Below are 17,082 nucleotides of genomic sequence, written 5' to 3'. Positions count from 1 at the left end.
ATTCATGGGCTGATTAACATGGAAAAAAATTCTCTTAGCCAAGCTCTCCTGAGGTTAGGATATATAAAGTACATGCACTGTATTTGGTCCACAGCTTGCTGGAACATACCAAGCTTCAATTCCTCATATTGCTGATCTGGGTGTTACTAAATTCCTCGTCTTTCATTAGTACCAAGTCTATTTTTTAACCTCAGAAATGCTTTAAGCAAAGATGAAGTCTGGTCTTGATTTCAGTGATTGATGCCAGAACCTTCCAAGCACTGATTCAGACTCACACTGACACGTGTGGCCTTTGGGGAGTCAAAACTTCCCTGCCTCAATTTCCCTACCTGTAAAATGGAGATGATACCTAGTTCAGTGGGACATTATAAAAATCAGTTAATGTTTCTATGGTTCTTTGAAAAATTAAGTACTAAATATTATTTTTAAAGCTGTATAAAAATTCACAAATAATTTGATCAGAAATTTTTGCTTTATTCAGTTCACCAACCGAATATGAATTTCTCAAATTCATTCACTATTTGAAATTATTGGCAAATTCTTTTTTGAACTCTTCCCCCACCCCATATGTTATTGTTTCTGTTCCTTAATTGGACGATGTATGGAACAGACTATTCAGGATGAAGTGCAAATGTCAAATATCACAATGGAGTGTGGCAGTCCAACTGTTTTTGTTTGTTTGTTAATATTTGTGCCTTTAAGCTTAACATTAATTGGTGATGAGCATTTACAATAGTTAAGCTTGAACACTTGATTTTGTGCAAAGCACCAGCCTAAGAAAATCCTGACCACATCGGAATCAAAATAAACTCAAATTTTAATATTTGAGGAACCCTCCCCCCCCACACACTATATGTACATACACTGAAGTCTATTTTTTATTAAGATGAGAATCTCTGTCACCCATAAGTGAATCTAAAAGTAAATGCATCTCATCTGCAAACAGATCACAAGTAAAACTCATGCATTTTTAACCAAAAAGAGATAGAAAATATTGTGAAATGCTTTTTGGTTTTCGGCAAGGGATTTAATGCCAGGCAAAGGTTAAGCCCAATCGCCTATGAATTAGACTGTTTGTGTGGTTATCAGCCACCACTCCATGGGATTCCAACTACTGCTCTCTTGTAATATATTTCTCAAAAGAATTCAGAGGATACACTCAAATGTATGCACAAAGTGCTAACACTATTGGGTTAAAAAAAAAAAAAGACTCCGATTTCAAAGAAGAGAGTTTCAGAACACTGCAAATCTCTGACTGAACAGACTAACTTAATAGGTGCTAAATGGTTTTTAATCATAGGCAGAGAACAGTATATTTACACTACATTTGCATGAAATAGGAGGCAGCAAAGTTTGGAAGGGAAGGAAGAAAATCAGTTGGCTTGAGAAAGCATAAACAATTTTTTTGTCTCAAATCTTGGACAAAGAACCCAGACTGAATGGAGTTTGGACTCTACCACACACACACACAATCCCCTCCTCTGCCTTGTTACAGGCTTCCTAAGGGATACTTAACAAATGCCTATAAAATCAACAGAGGATCCAAATCTAACATCTCCTCACTGTGAGCCCACACAGCCTGCTGCCGATCATGCAGACCATTTGGCAAGCACCGGTTCTGCAGGAGAGCAGCTGCTCGAGCCACTCTCTTCCAGTAACATCAGGGATATGAGGACTAGGGGAAAAATTAACCAAGCGATCAAAAATGGAATAAAAGATGTTCAGAGTTGTTCTTCCCTGTAAATATCAAATGGTTCTTCACATGAAGCTGACTTTAACATTGTTCTAAAATTGCAGATGTCAATGACTCAGGCCACTAAAATGGACAAGCAGAAAATAAATGTCTTAAGGAACTCGGAGTCACAGTAGCAGAGTAAAAGAGGGCTGCAAAACACTGCAATTCTAATCTGAGAAGAAATGTACATGTATCATTTGAAGCACTTTTACATATTATGAGACGATGTTCATATCAAACTTGATCCAAAGCCCATTGAAATCTATGGATATGCTCCCTTGGACAACAGTGGGCTTTGGATCAGGTCCTCAATAGTAACATTTACAAAAGTCATGCATTTAAACTCCATCCACACCATTCTGTATTCACCCCACCCTTCATTCCCACAAAGAGAGAAAATAAAGAAGTGGGGGGAAGGGAATTAAAGAGGAAAAAAGGCCCATTTTAGTCCATCAATTTTTGTTTCCAGTTCATTTACTTAAACCAAATTTTTCAAACTAAAATTATGCACCAAAATTCATATTTAGATGCATAAATAAAGGGGACCTGATTTCCAGAACTGTTGAATCCCTCCTCTGCCTAAAATGATGCTATTCAGACTTTATTTCTGGTGATGATCAGCAAGAAAGAACTCAGTGTGACTTTCAGATTCCTGATTGAGTTATGCCAGCAATTACAAAAAACAACTCTCTTTTAACCTGTAAAGCAAGAGACTGAACGGAGATCACAGAGGAAGAATACACATAGAACCCATGAGCACTGTTCTTACAGAATCACTTTTCAGAGTATAACTGCACTTTTTTTTGTGGTAGTGGATTATCAGTATTAGCTTTATGCAGATAATTTCATACAAAAGGTAGCCAAGTATCATCACTTAGAGCCATAGAGCCCACCTTCTGTATTCAACCCTTTTCATAAGCATCTACACTGAAATCAAATTTGATATGTTCGTTTGGTAGCCACTTGACTAATGAATGCTTCCTAGTACTTTTCCAATGCCTCATATGTACAGGTTCTGATAAAGCAGGTATGAACAGCAAATACCTACATTAATACAGTTAAATTGCACACAAGGCAGAGATTGCAAAAGGTAAGGTTCTCACAGCAGCATTCACTCTGCTGCGCCTGACATCCTATATGTTGGAATGATAAATATTTTAAAATATAAAACAGTGACATAGTAAGCCACGTAACTGACACCCCCTCGCACACGCAGAGAATAGAAAATGCTACCCACTATAGATGTACTGTGGCTATGTTAACATTGCTGCTGGAAACAATGTTCTTCAATTAGTATAGTTTTTTAAAACTTAAATTCCTAGCTGAAAACAATTAAATTGTCTGCGCTTCATAATGTTAACATCCAAATTTTCACAAATGGGCTCTGAAGTTATCATCTAGCAAAGCGCTTAAGCACATGTTTAACTTTAAGCACATAGGTTGTCCCACTGAAGTCAATGAGATTCCTCCCAGGACGAAAATTAAGCATGTGCTTTTATGCTTTGCTGGATTGGGGCTTGAGTTCCCGACTTTCCTGGCACGGTTTGGCTGCCAACAATTTTCAGCCAGACTGCTGTAATAGGGGAGCAGATATTTTCAGACAGAAAAAATAATTCTTTATGCAAAATGAAAAGGAAGAATATACAAAATACTGCAGATTGCAGTAAAAATTGCAAGTACACTAAAATGTTAGGTCTCCTTAACTCTGAGAGTGCCCCTCCACCCCATCTTGGATGTTAAAGCACTCGTTTTGGAGGATGGGGCAAGCACTGGTGTTGCTCCCCACCCCACAGTATCCCTCATGCAAACTGCTCAACAGAAAACCTGAAAGCACCGGCTCCTGTCATCCCTTAATTAACTCAAGCAGAGAGAATGGGCAGTGACATCATAAAGGGGACAGGAATTCATTGAGTTCTGATAAGATTCTGGTACTAATGAGCACAGACAAGTCATTTTTCTGTTGCTTAATTATTTTAAAGATTTAAAGATCACCTCACCTTCCCCCTCCCCGCCCCCCCGCCACACCCACCAAACCAAGGCAACTAGTCCTCAGTGAGGACTATGTCCCATCCAGCTTTCAAACTCCAGCCATTTTTTTTTTGTTGTAGTTCTGTTTTTAAATGAGTGGGTACAATTTTACAATGAAAAAGGTGTTTGCTTCTTGCTTTCCTAAACGTCCAAAAAATAGCTGAAAAGATTTTGATCTACTTTCTCCCTGCACCATCACCCTTTGCAAAAATAAATAATAATTAAATAAATAAAATAGCAGAGACCAACATGGAAAGTTTCAGCCCCAAATGTGAACCTATTTCAGACAAAACATTAGCACATGAAAACAGAGTTGTCATGGAAGCTAATTTTTCAACTTTACTACCGGGGGTGTTATCAATACTCACTGTATACTGTTCACACAGCCTGTCATGTTGTGTGTTGTCTCATTGTTTCCTTGTATTCCCCCTTATCTGTGTCTGTATCCATCTGTTGTCTCCTGTCTTTTACTTATATAATAAAATCTTTGGGGCAGGGACTGACTATCTTATTGTTCTGTTTGTAGAGCACCTAGAGCTATGGGGTCCTGGTCCAGGACTGGAGTTCCGAGGAGATACCAGAATGCAATTCTGTTTCTATTCTCCCATGATCGCCCTCTCTTCACATTTGCTTACAGAACAATAACTGCAGTACTATGTAGTAAAACACACCCTTTTATGGTAATTAATTGATCTTTAAATATTCATGGTAAATAGGCCTAACGGATGTTAGATGGGGTGGGATCTGAGTTACTACAGATAATTCTTTCCTGGGTATCTGGCTGGTGAATCTTGCCCATATGCTCAGGGTTTAGCTGATCGCCATATTTCGGGTCGGGAAGGAATTTTCCTCCAGGGCAGATTGGAAGAGGCCCTGGAGGTTTTTCGCCTTCCTCTGCAGCATGGGGCACGGGTCACTTGCTGGAGGATTCTCTGCTCCTTGAAGTCTTTAAATCACGATTTGAGGACTTCAATAGCTCAGACATAGGTGAGAGGTTTTTCGCAGGAGTGGGTGGGTGAGATTCTGTGGCCTGCGTTGTGCAGGAGGTCGGACTAGATGATCATAATGGTCTCTTCTGACCTTAGTATCTATGAATCTATGTAATTTTGCTCAGCTGTGCCAACAACAACTATTTGGTCAATCCTATTGTGATGTGCAATTACTTTCTTGAAGTAACAAGAAGCAACAATGAATAAAGACACATCTGAAATGTTACTACTGAAAGGTGATGTGACAAACACACAGAAAAACAGTTCAATTATGTTTTCAGACCAAAATGGCATATTGCACGGATGAACTTTACGTAGTTTTCTTTCCAAATCAACCATATTTGGCAACCTTTGTGACAGTAAGGAGGACTGTAAACACTGACCAACCAAGACATGCGTGCGCGTGTGTGTGTGTACACACACACGTACGTACGTATATGTGTATACATATATAAATACACAAACAACCCTTCCTCCCCCACCCCAAAAAAGAGGTTGTTTATATCTAGATCTGAGTTGTTTCATACAAGAGAGGGAAAGAAATGCAACTTGCTCCCAATGAAACCATCAATGTTCGAATGATACACGTGCAAAGATAACTTACAGACAGCAAAGGGATAGCAACTTTTCCAAGAAAATCAGGGGGTTTATCTCCATCTTCATCAAACACTGTCACTTCAAGAACATCGTGGATATCTTTAATAGGGCTGGAATGAGAAGCACAAAAAATGGTCTGTACACATTCAGTCTGTTCCAGGAAGATCAGAGAATAGTGTTTCGCTAATTAAGTCTGCATTACCTTGGAGCATAAAACTAGCATTTAATTAAATTCCAAAAATTAAATCAAACCAAGGCTATTCCCCAAGCTTTTCCCTCATGCAAGATTCACGTATCCACGTGAAAGACAACAATTATTGCTAGACAGTGAGATATCTTGTGTGTGGATGTTGACATTGATGGAACATATGAGGGTGAGGAAGGTGGGCAAGAGAAAAAGTTTGAGTCAGAGTTTAGGAAGGTGCGTGCATGTGCCAGAAAGGTATGTAAAGAGGAAAACCTCTCTCATTTTTTCTGAGCAATTTTCCCCATTTGTCCAAGTAGTTTAAAGACTTCTAAAGATCCTCAAATAAAATAGATAATATTATTAATTCCATCTAATCCATATGCTTTACTGGGGATGAGAACTGCCTGCTAATCTCAGCTGGTCATCAGGATCATTAATAAAATAAGAGATTCATCTGGGGAAACGTATTGGTGTCTGTGTGAGCTTGGGTAACTGTAGATGACTGGAGGGAGGGAGGAAGAAAGCAAGCAAGCAAGTTATTGTTTATCCAAGTGCAATTGACACAACTAACCACTGAGGCTTTGTCTGGCTTTGGTCTCATAGAACAGTGGTTCTCAACCAGGGGCACGTGTACCCCTGGGGTACGCAGAGGTCTTCTGGGGGGACATCAACTCATCTGGATATTTGCTTAGTTTTACATCAGGCTACATAAAAAGTACTAGCAAAGTAAGTACACACTGAAATTTCATTCAGACAATGACTTGTTTATACTGTTCTATATACTATACACTGAAATATAAGAACACTATTTATATTCCAATTGATTTATTTTATCATTTTTGGTAAAAATGAGAAAGTCAGCAATTTTTCAGTAATAGTGTGATGGGAAACTTTTGTATGTCTGATTTTGTAAGCAAGCAGTGAGGTTAAATTTGGGGGGTACACAAGACAAATCAGACTCTTGAAAGAGGTACAGTAGTCTGGAAAGGTTGAGAGCCACTGTTGTAGAAGATAAGCCTCACAAGCTGCTACTCTAGCTAGAAGACAACTAATTCCAGGAACATTCCAGCAACAGAGCCACAATTTAGGATGAATGTCCACCAAGAACTGAGCTTGGAACCTATTGCACTAAAAGCATGAACTAAAATACTAATTCCAGTAGCAGACAGCTGTAGAAAACTCACTAATCTCTTAGGTTGAGAGAGTAGAGGGAGACAGCCAGAAGAGGGAGACAAATACCTATACTATCGTAACGTGAATTACATAAACAGCAATTAAATATATACCCATAAAGTTTTGAGAGCCCAGAAAAAGTAAATGGCTACCAGAACCTGCCAGTTTGTGAGGCTTTACACCTCCACTTTTGTTCAAAGGTAAACTCAAAAACACCATCAAAATAGTTGTACACAGGCTATTAGCGATATAAAATGTCAAAAGTACTCAGACTACACTGATGGGCACAGTCCAAGAACCTAAACAGAACAGAAAGTCTCATAGAATGTATATGACCGGAACAGATTTACTAAAACATTCGAATCTGGACCAAGGGTCAACTTTGTAAGCTCAGGATAAATAGTGATGCATGTGGAGCTTCTTCAGAATAAACAAATAGGGTAAGAAGGAGAGTTACAAAAGAGACACACAGTAGGGGTCAGAGGGCAAAAGAGGTATAGATGTTCCAGATTCATTTCTGCCACCAGTGAACTCAGTGGAAATACATGGTAGAGTTTTTTCCATCGACCACAGAGCAATAAGATATGAAACCTTTCATCTTATTCAAAGCCTGCCCAGCCTCTCTGCATGCTAGCTTGTATGATTTGAATCAATAATACCAAGACTAGTTTCCTAGTGGAGTAGCATCCGCATCACAAAGATAAAACTGCCACCCTTTATCAGTAGCCTCAAGAGCAGTGGACAAGGAACAAATCATTTAGGGAAAGCAGACTCTTCTCTCAGCTCCAAAAGGTGGTTATTATTCCACTTTAGCCCTAAAAAAATGTAGGTGGGACACTATAGAAGAAATTTACACTGTAGCAGCCCATGTGATGACCTTGCTTTGCAACAGCAAGTTGCATCTATTCTGCGAATACTGAGGCCTTCAGTCTCCAGGGCACTTTTCACAGGCATCAAATTCACTTAATAATCACACATTTTTTTGGTTTGATTAAGGTGTAAATTTCTGGTTTGGGTAGGGCTTCTTATTGCCTGATTTAAACTCAGCTGTTTCATCATGGGCAATCAGAACTCTACTTCCTGATCGTTTTCAAATTAAATTATGTACAGAACCACAGTTTTATCATGTCCAAACAAAACACAAGTTATATTTTAAATTATGGAAAAACCTAAGAGTGACTATATCTAGGTTTCCATTTTCAGGTCTGCTATACAATTTCTTGGAGTCTATTATATATAGTCATGATTTTTCCTATAAATATCCCAGTTTCTTCTTGTTATGACATCTATTAATAAACTCCATGCCAGAACTGAAAAAGGCAAAATGCTTTAATGGAGAAATATCAAATACAACTCAGTCAACCTCTTCTTCCTATGGAGAAAGTGACATGTCCCAAACTTTACCTCATGTTTCCTAAAATAAATATCTTTTATATTGGGGTTGCTCACTGTTTCGCATTTACGGCATGTTTTCAAATGCAATTCACTTACAAGGTGAAAACTTTGTTCCACTCTGGGTTGAGGTTTTTGTAAACTGTGTGGGTCTGAAGTCTGACGTTGCCCAACTCTAACACACAGAAAGGGTCACTTTTACCTGTGGAAAGAACAGGTGAAAAAAAAATAAAATAAAACAAAGAAGGGTTAGATAATGTGATGGTAGTTAGCTCACTCTTTTTGCAGCAGGGTTGGGAGAAGGAGATCAGAAGATCAAAAAAAAATAAACTGCACTAAGGTGACTGGAAATGTCTTCCTTTCTCTGAATTACTAAATTAACAACACAACCAATATGTATTCACTGTTTTCCTCTTTGAAACTTTATCGAAGCATTTTCCATTCTAATCCATGTAGGCAACTTGTCTTCATAACAGAGAACTGAAATCTTATCGAGAATAATCTTTAAATCTTTGGTGATTAGGAAGATCAGCCAATGTTGACTACCAAGAAAAATGACACGCAATAAGAGAGGTAGTGCCATTCTGAACAAGTTTCCGTTTTTATATTCTCCTCCACGGGTGATCAAGGGTTATGAACCACGCAGACTTTTAGTCTGGGTTATAGAAATGTCAGGGCTTCAGTTAGTTCATTTTGCTTTATCATCTGCTGAGAGCTTTTGCTTTATTAGTTCATTATATAACCATATAAGTACATGCAGCCTCATAAAATAAGCAAAGTATTGTGCCCACTTCAGCACCAATCCTGCAATGAGATTTGCACGAGTAGATCTCTGAATCCATACAGACACCCGACGACTTCAGTGAGAGTCAGGTCAGACCAATGGACCCAATTGCTGGATCAAGACACAGAGTGAGAAACTTATTAAAGGAAACATCCTATCAAAAAAGGGTATCAGAGTGGAAGCGTTTTATGGGGAAGATATATTTCCCAGTTACTTTTCTCAATAAGCAGAGGATTGCAATACCTGCATTTGGCACAGCATGACACCTTAAAACACTCCAGAGCTTTCAGACAAACTTTACTATAAACAGAGTGCCTATGAGCCTGTTCAGCTGTATATCTGATTTAAGTTCATTATCTTAGGTATTCATATTTACATTTAGCTCAACTACAGGCATTCTAGTCTTTTATTTAGGTTACTGTGAATCTCAGCCATAGAGACATTTATATAAAAGAAAACAGACATTTAAGCAGACTTCTGTTAATTTTTTTAAATTGCTGTTATTAATATAGTACCCAAACTGTGCTAGGCACTTTACAAACAAATAAGGAGACAAGGTCTCCGTCCTGAGGAATTTACAGCCTAAGTAGAAATGTTTTCCAGTATCTAAACAGTGAATATTTACCAGTCACTTTTGGAAAGTTTTAATAATCTCACATTTTAGTGGAATCTATTCGTCTCCTACCCACTTATACACTGGAACCAGGTACAAGTGGCAAATATATTTAATGACAGAGAAACTGTTTGAAACGCAAAATGGTATGTGCCAAAAGACAATCCTACTCTATAATTTTGTGTTCTGAATACCATTTTTTGGTCAGTGAGCAAATGCCGTCTTTGAGCAGAATGCTCATGTGCACACAAAAACATGCAATGAAGCAGAAAAAGTCATTTCACAATGACAAAACTATTATCTAGTGGAGGTTCAAGTTGAACTAGTTGGGGTTGACGAAGTTCCTGCTGTTGTCCTTAGACATATTTAGCTTTACATTTTTTAATATGGGACATAGTAACTGGTCTAAACTTGGGTCAAATAGTACCTATGAGTTTTCAGGAAGCTCTTTAAAAGCCAGAATTGCATGCAACAACATAATGTTCTGATTCTCATTATTACTGTAGGTTAAAAACTCAAATTTGGTAAACTGTACAGTACCAACATGCAGCAACCTATAACAGAAATACCAACCATACTCAAATCTGATCTTCATTACTGTAGTAAGTAACAAGGTATAAAATGCCATTACACTTAGAATTGGATAATTGGTCTGCAGAAGTATTCCCATCATTGAATCATCATTGCGCTACTGAGAAAATATGATACATGCTCAGACTGCTCGTCTATTAACCCTTGGAAATCTTTGTATTTTTTATTGTCTCCTTGATTGTCTCTATCAGATTTTTGCTGGACCTTAAGTTACTTTTTATCAAAAATAATAAACCTGAACAGTCTCCCAGGCAGTGGAGGAAACACAGCACTGCTTTGGGAGGGTTCTACTATGGAAGCACATAATTGCTGCACTAATCATTTATGAATGGCTCAGAACAGATAATTAATCTTTATGTCTCTCATTTCACAATCAGAAATTTATGCTATTTTTACCTAAAATGGCTGCATCCTTTTGTAATTTGGCGGGTCTATTACCGCATAATACTAGGATATTTTCAGCACTGCCATTGCAAAACAATTTGTCATTTGCCTCATGAATCAGGCTCAGGCTCAAAGCCTTGGTTATTTTGAATATAATGACAGACTAAGTAACCTTGCACTTAAACAGGATTTCATTCTGTGCTGTGCACAAGGAATGTGTGTTTCAGACCCTTTATGAAAAGTCTTTCAATTGCAAAAATCAAGATCCCCAGAATCTCTTTCAGTGTTCATTATCCACACACAAATGCACACACTCCTATTTAAGCATTTAGGGAAATGGGGCCCAATCCATTGCTTCTATAACGCCACTGGCCTCAGTGGAGTTACACAAAGGATGAACACAGCCAAGATCCAAATCTGTCCTTGGACAAAACTCCCTGTAATATTCTGCGCATTTGTAGGTAGAATTAGTCCCATAGCTTATAAAGGCTTTTTTTTTACTACAGTACATTTAGCCTTATTAAGTTTACTGATGAAGAGCAGCTAAAGTAACTAATAAACCAATAAAGGCTTACATACTGTAGCAGCCCTTTATAGTCTGGTGAAAGACCAGCTGAGGAAACTCAAGATCAAAGGCAAAGCTTGTGACCCACATAGTTCTACCCTGGTCATTATTGCACATGGACTTTTTTTTATTTTTTAAAGAAGATCTGCACATTAATCTTTTCAGTTCTTCAGTGCATTGCTAGTATATAAAAAAGTCCATTACCTATTCCCGGGGTGGGGAGGGGGGACAACAGGGGGGCTACACTTATAAATAACACTATTTATTGGTTAAACTTTTGAAAATGTGGGCTAGTATCTTTTATAGTCCTTACTTTGGAGAAATGCTGCTGATGTTACAATCAGAGATTGGCCTGAATAATGGCCCCAGGTTGGGTTGACAATGCTTTCTCTTTAGCTCTCTGCCTTTCTGATGAGTCAAAAAGAATCAGAAGGTAAAATACATTTTCATTACAATCAGACCTGTATCTGAAGTATGCACCATTAAAGATACTGGATGTAGCAGATCTCATGTCTACCACGGATATTTTTTTTTTTAATTTCATCATTTGCCATTATTTCATTAGTCACCACGCAGTGGTATCAGCTTCCAAGAAGTGCCCTGCAAAAATAACATAATGCCCAAACACATCTGACCTCTTCAAAAGAGGCCAGAAGTTAGTTTCTCTCTTAGTAGGAAAAATAATATATTAAGTATATTTTGGATCAGATTCACTATTTAGCTGCAATAGGAACTACTGTTTACAGTTTTCCAGCACTGATAAGCCTCCACTTAAGAGGGAGCATTGACATTCAGGCAGCCTAGACAAGTGCTGAACAGGGTACTAGGTAAATGGGGAACATTAAAGAATTTGAGGATTTCTATAATTTTATTATTTAGTTCATGAGCTCACAAGAAGTTGCTGAGACATGTCACCTCCAGCAAACAGCAGTTGAATCAAGGTCACTTTGTAGACACTTTTCCAAGACTTATTTTCCAGATTCATATTGAAAGAAGCAAGAGCAACACAGTGCCCCAGCATTCTAAATCCTCCCAATTAAATTCATGTAACGAGGGGCCAAATTTTCACCCCAGAACAGAGCTATTTTCCATTTGCCCCAATCTAGCCCTCCATTGGTTAGCAAAATGTCACAACGGTGATGAAGAAGGGTTCCCCTGATAAAGCATGTCACAACTCACAAATGAGCATGCATCTCAGCAAAGGGTACAGCCTGCAGTAAATCTGATGTTAAAAATAAAGAACATGGTCTCCAAAATATATACTTTAACAGTTGACAGGCCTCTTTCTCCAGTCCAGTATACGGATACTTAAGTCTCTGGGTGTTTTTTGTGATTCCTAGATTACAGTGATCCTCTTCTAGCATGGAGTCAACTAGTCAGTCAGCAAAGGGAAGTGAATGGGGCTCCACCCTCAGAGAATAATCGCCTGTTAGTTGCAATATGAATGACACTTGTCAGGTCGTGCTAACATATATAGTTCCTGCCTCGTAATAGCCAAGAACATATCCAGTGAGTTAATGTTTGTGATTATGTCTGTTCTACAGCCATCAGGGTCAAGCCTGGCTCTCTCCAGCTGGGGTTGAATACACCTTGGACCTCTGTCCTATGGGGCTGATCACACTTCTTGTGCCACGTGTGGAACACAGTTACACCAAGCCTATCAGCCACCAAACCAGGATGGGCCATGGCTGAAAACGGAGTGCAGTATTTAACCCAGAACATTTAACACAGCTCCTAAAGGGGCTGTGCTTCTGAATTAAAGATCACTGGCACAAGTCACAATTTACAGCAATAACAGTGGATCACTTCACTTGTGCTGAAACTAGTCTATATTAGAGCCATGAACATAGGGGCTGGAGCTTGAAGTGGTGGGACAGAGAACTGCAAGAGAAAAGTAATGACATTTCATATCATGTTCTGTAGAACTTGGGGATGCGGAATGGTTAGATGTAAACTGCTCATAGGCGACAAAGAGATACCATGTGATAATGGAAAAGTAATTTTCCTAGATATTCAGATGTGACCTAGGAAGACCTTGATGCCACAACAATTTGGCCACTTGACATTTGGCCACCTGGCTACTTCAGACAGGAATCTCAGATAGTTTTCCATCTATGGTTGACATCAAGTCTAAAGTGTACTTAATGAGATGGTGTGCTCTGCTGGTCTGAGCACAGGGCTATGAATTCGATCCAGCAAACCCTTATTGTTGTGGGTAAGGTTTTGCAGGATAATAGTTACAGTTCCAGCATTAGAAACAGGTAGCAGGGCCAGTACTGGAAACAAACTTCCCACAGTTCAACTCACAAGAACCCTAATTTATTTAAGTTATTGGGAAAAAGGCAAAAGTTACTGGACATGCCACTCATAAATATGAAGGGAAAAGCTGACCCCAGCACAATGGGCCCATAAAACCTGTTCACCACTTAAGTCCCAAATAAGCCCCACACTGGAGACTTAAGTGATGCATAGGGCTTGTGGGACCCCAGTTCCCAGGCATGCATTTTACCTTTAAAGCTTTAACAAGTGGGTGATACACAAGTTTTACTTTGCCTTGCTAGACTCATGGCATAAGTGAGGGATTCACTAACATGCACTACACCTCAAAAACATGTAACATGGTATCAAAACACATCAGAAAAGACCCAAAATAAAAAGAAGGAAGACAATTAATACCTGAAAAATCTGCTGCCAACAGGTCGACTGCCTTTAAAACTTTGACCTGTAAGAAGCCTATGTCCTTCATGTCCTGAAGGGAGTTCTTTATACACTGGAAAAAATAGTGAAGAGAGACTTTTTTAAAAATAATAATTTAGTGAGACAGATTTTGAAGGACTACTAGAAAACCATAAGTCTTAGGGCATGTCTATACTCATGGCTAAATCAGCACTGCTTCAATCAATGTAGCACTGTCGATTTAGTGGGTTTAGTGAAGACCTGCTCAGTCAATGGCAGAGTGCTAGCTCATTGACCTCTGTACTCCAGCTCCCCGAGAAGCATAAGATAAGTAGACGGGAGAGTGTCTCCCGTCAACACAGAGGCGGGAACACCACTGTAAGTCGATCCAAGTTACGTCGACTTCAGTTACATGATTTCCATAACTGAAGTAGTGTAACTTGGATCGACTTACAGCTTTAGTGTAGACTAGCCCTTAATTTTGGTCCCTAGTCCCACTGCTCAATGTTTCACTATCAGATACTCACTCACACCACTCTACCAATCCTCATCCCATTGCAACACACTTATACTGTTCATCCCAGCATGTAAACTGGCTGTTTATCATTTATATGTAATCTTCAGTTTACAGGAGTTAAATGGTTAATTTAGGCAAGGAGATTCAAAGGAAATAAGCACATACCTGAATATTAAAATAGCATTATTCCAAAACTAAGTATAAGATATATTTAGAGAGGCACCATAAGCCCATGGCTAGAGTACTGAATTCAGAGTCAAGGATCTGGGCACCATTCACAGCTCTATCATTAACTCAATCACTTAAACCCTTTGTGCCTCAGTTTCCCTGTCTATAAAATGGGGGTAATAATGTTTATCTATCCTGTGCAGCACTTTAAGATCTATGGTTTAGTACAGAAAGTACTAAATATTAGAATCAGGCTTTATCTTCCCAAAGTGAACAGACCAGAGCACATTGCCACAATGAGAAAAGAATTCTAAATACTACTTTCTCTCTCTCATTATGATTTTTTAACATTCATAGTCTCCTCATTTCCTAAGATAACGTCTTAATGTAATTCAAGTTTTCAAAAGGGAACTGTTAGTTTAAAAACTGCCAAATGCAAACAGCCAAATTGCTAGAGGGTAACTGCTCTGTCTATTCACTTGTCACACTAAACATAATTATGGTGTGTGATACCTTTTTCCATTAGAAGCGGTGTTATTACGACTGGGACAGATCTTCTTTTGATACAATTTTCAGTATTTTTTTTAATAAAGTAGAAACAAAACAAAAACTCACATAGCGCTGGGAAATCTGTTTCCTTTCACTGGGGTCTCCCAAGGGGCAGACACACAGATCAGAGATAGAAACCCCTGAACAGGGGGTAACAGCAATTAGCACAAGCAGAGACCCCAGATGCTTCTCCACTGGCAGTTCTAGAACATTGGTCTGCTTGCTAGGTAGTGCAGTAACATCCACTTTACACCTAGAATAACATTGTCATGGATTAATAAAGAGGATTACTTTAATGGGACAAATAAACCCCAACACATACACTTTTAAAAATAAGAATTTTTTTACCTATCATTAAGGATCAAAAGGTACAAATGAACTAAGTTTAGAAATCTAATTTACTTTTCACCATTTGGGCTGTTTGGTCAAGGTGGGGGAAATGGGGAAGGGGGGAGGAATGAGAAAAGCTAGTTAGTTTCACTTTGTTTCTTCTCAGTTTCATTTCTGGTTTCCTTGTACTTGCATAGGGATTGAAAGTTAGGACTGCAGCCTCTGTAGTGGTGAGGTTTTAAATCCAACTCTGCTCTCCTCTCCCACAAAACCCCAATGTCTTCTGATTTCTAAAAAGGTAAAATTATTATAATTTGAGTGGAAATACAAAGTCGAAATGTTGTGTCTAAAATACCAGCTTCATTAAAGGCAGACTTCATTTTATGCTACATTGTACTGTATGCCCTGATCTCCTTTACAAACCTAACTAGATCTAGGCTTTCATTGTATTGTTATATTTCCCAGAGGGGCAGTGTGGCTTGCAGGTAAGCTGCCAGCTCATAATGCACATTGTTATAGTCTCTGACACTTTTGGAAAAAAAAGAAAAAAGAAAGCGCACATTAATGAGAGACAACAAGGCAAGAGACCAGGCTGGGGTAAGAAGAGAGAGTTTGCTGGAGAGCCTGAAAGCAAATGGTCAAATGTGACAAAGTCTATACACCTAGTGCAGCTAACTGCCTTCTGTGTGGAAGTCCAGTAAATGGAGTGGAACTTTCAGGAAGCTCTATTAGGTTTGGCATTTAAAAATAAGCTGAACAAAAGTTTGTGGTTAAAAAAAAAAAAAAGAAAAAAAAAGCAAGGAAGGAGACGCTTTATTTCCATGGTATACGGGGAGTCACAGTTCTCCAACGGATGTGGGATGGATGATAGAGAGAGTTCTCACTCCACTTAATGCCTGCCGACAAGTTTTTATTTAAACAAAACTTGTTAAGGTGTTGTCTTAATAGGCAAAAATTCCACAGGGGTCCCCTAGGTGGGTTTCTTCTGGGTAAATGGTGCATGCACTGCTCCTGATTGATCCCATTCCAGCTGTAGAGCTGGAGCGGTTTGTACCCATCTGCTATAAATTGCATGCTTTCTGCTTTTTAACAGCCTATTTTCTGTAAATGTTTGGAAAAACCTCCCAAAAACCTTTAAATTAACACACACACAAAATCTAACCTAAGAAGTAAAAGTCACTGGTGTGATGAGAGTGTAAGCCATTCACTTGCTCTGCATTAGGAAGTGTTTATTTGTGTAAGATTCTAACTATTGGAATCAATGGACATGCCTCTCACTCTCTGTGAGCTCTATGTAGTGCACAGGTTAAACACACAACTAGTTGTAAGTTTATTCTTATTGATTGCACTCAGGTGCTACGGAAGAGGAAACAAGATAACCAAGAAAAGAGAACCGAAGTTCCACGTACTATACAAAGGCCAATTTCAACCCATGTTCCCACTGCGAGAGATTGCATTTAGTGTTCCTTGCTACACCTTCAGTCCTGGAAGGTGAGGAGGTGGGGGAGGAGAAATAAGACATTTTCCTCAAACTCTTATCACTTTAATCCAGGAGATCAATATCACCTTTGCGTAACTCCTCTCCTAAATAAGTTCAACTTCAGCTTTCATTCAATACTGGTAACTGTGTGCAGAATGTTGCATAATACACAAAGCAAAACTGAGAAAAACTCAGAAAAAATAGCTTTTTCTCCAATCTCTTTTAGTCATCATAACTTTAGGTGTTATGTATAATAAGAGTAGGTGGGTGGGGGAGGAAGAAGGCAATTATTTGAGAGAAAGGTGTCCCTCCTACACAGACATA

At 38.7% G+C, this 17,082-nt stretch overlaps 1 protein-coding gene across 5 annotated transcripts in view; it reads right to left on the bottom strand.

Annotated features, from left to right (window-relative positions):
- MCTP2 (multiple C2 and transmembrane domain containing 2) overlaps positions 1–17,082 on the bottom strand; it is a 164,179-nt gene that overhangs the window by 67,115 nt on the left and 79,982 nt on the right. For all 5 annotated transcript variants that reach the window (XM_037910725.2, XM_037910726.2, XM_037910724.2 and 2 more), the window contains 4 exons: positions 15,015–15,201; positions 13,715–13,808; positions 8,201–8,303; positions 5,357–5,459 (listed from right to left, as the gene is read on the bottom strand). In XM_037910725.2, the coding sequence (XP_037766653.1) occupies positions 5,357–5,459; positions 8,201–8,303; positions 13,715–13,808; positions 15,015–15,201 (487 nt within the window). The remainder of the gene's footprint in view (positions 1–5,356; positions 5,460–8,200; positions 8,304–13,714; positions 13,809–15,014; positions 15,202–17,082) is intronic.

Source organism: Chelonia mydas, chromosome 10 (assembly GCF_015237465.2).
Source record: "Chelonia mydas isolate rCheMyd1 chromosome 10, rCheMyd1.pri.v2, whole genome shotgun sequence".
NCBI lineage: Eukaryota > Metazoa > Chordata > Testudines > Cheloniidae > Chelonia > Chelonia mydas.
Note: the sequence above shows the minus strand (reverse complement) of the source record. Positions and strands in the feature narration are given on the sequence as shown.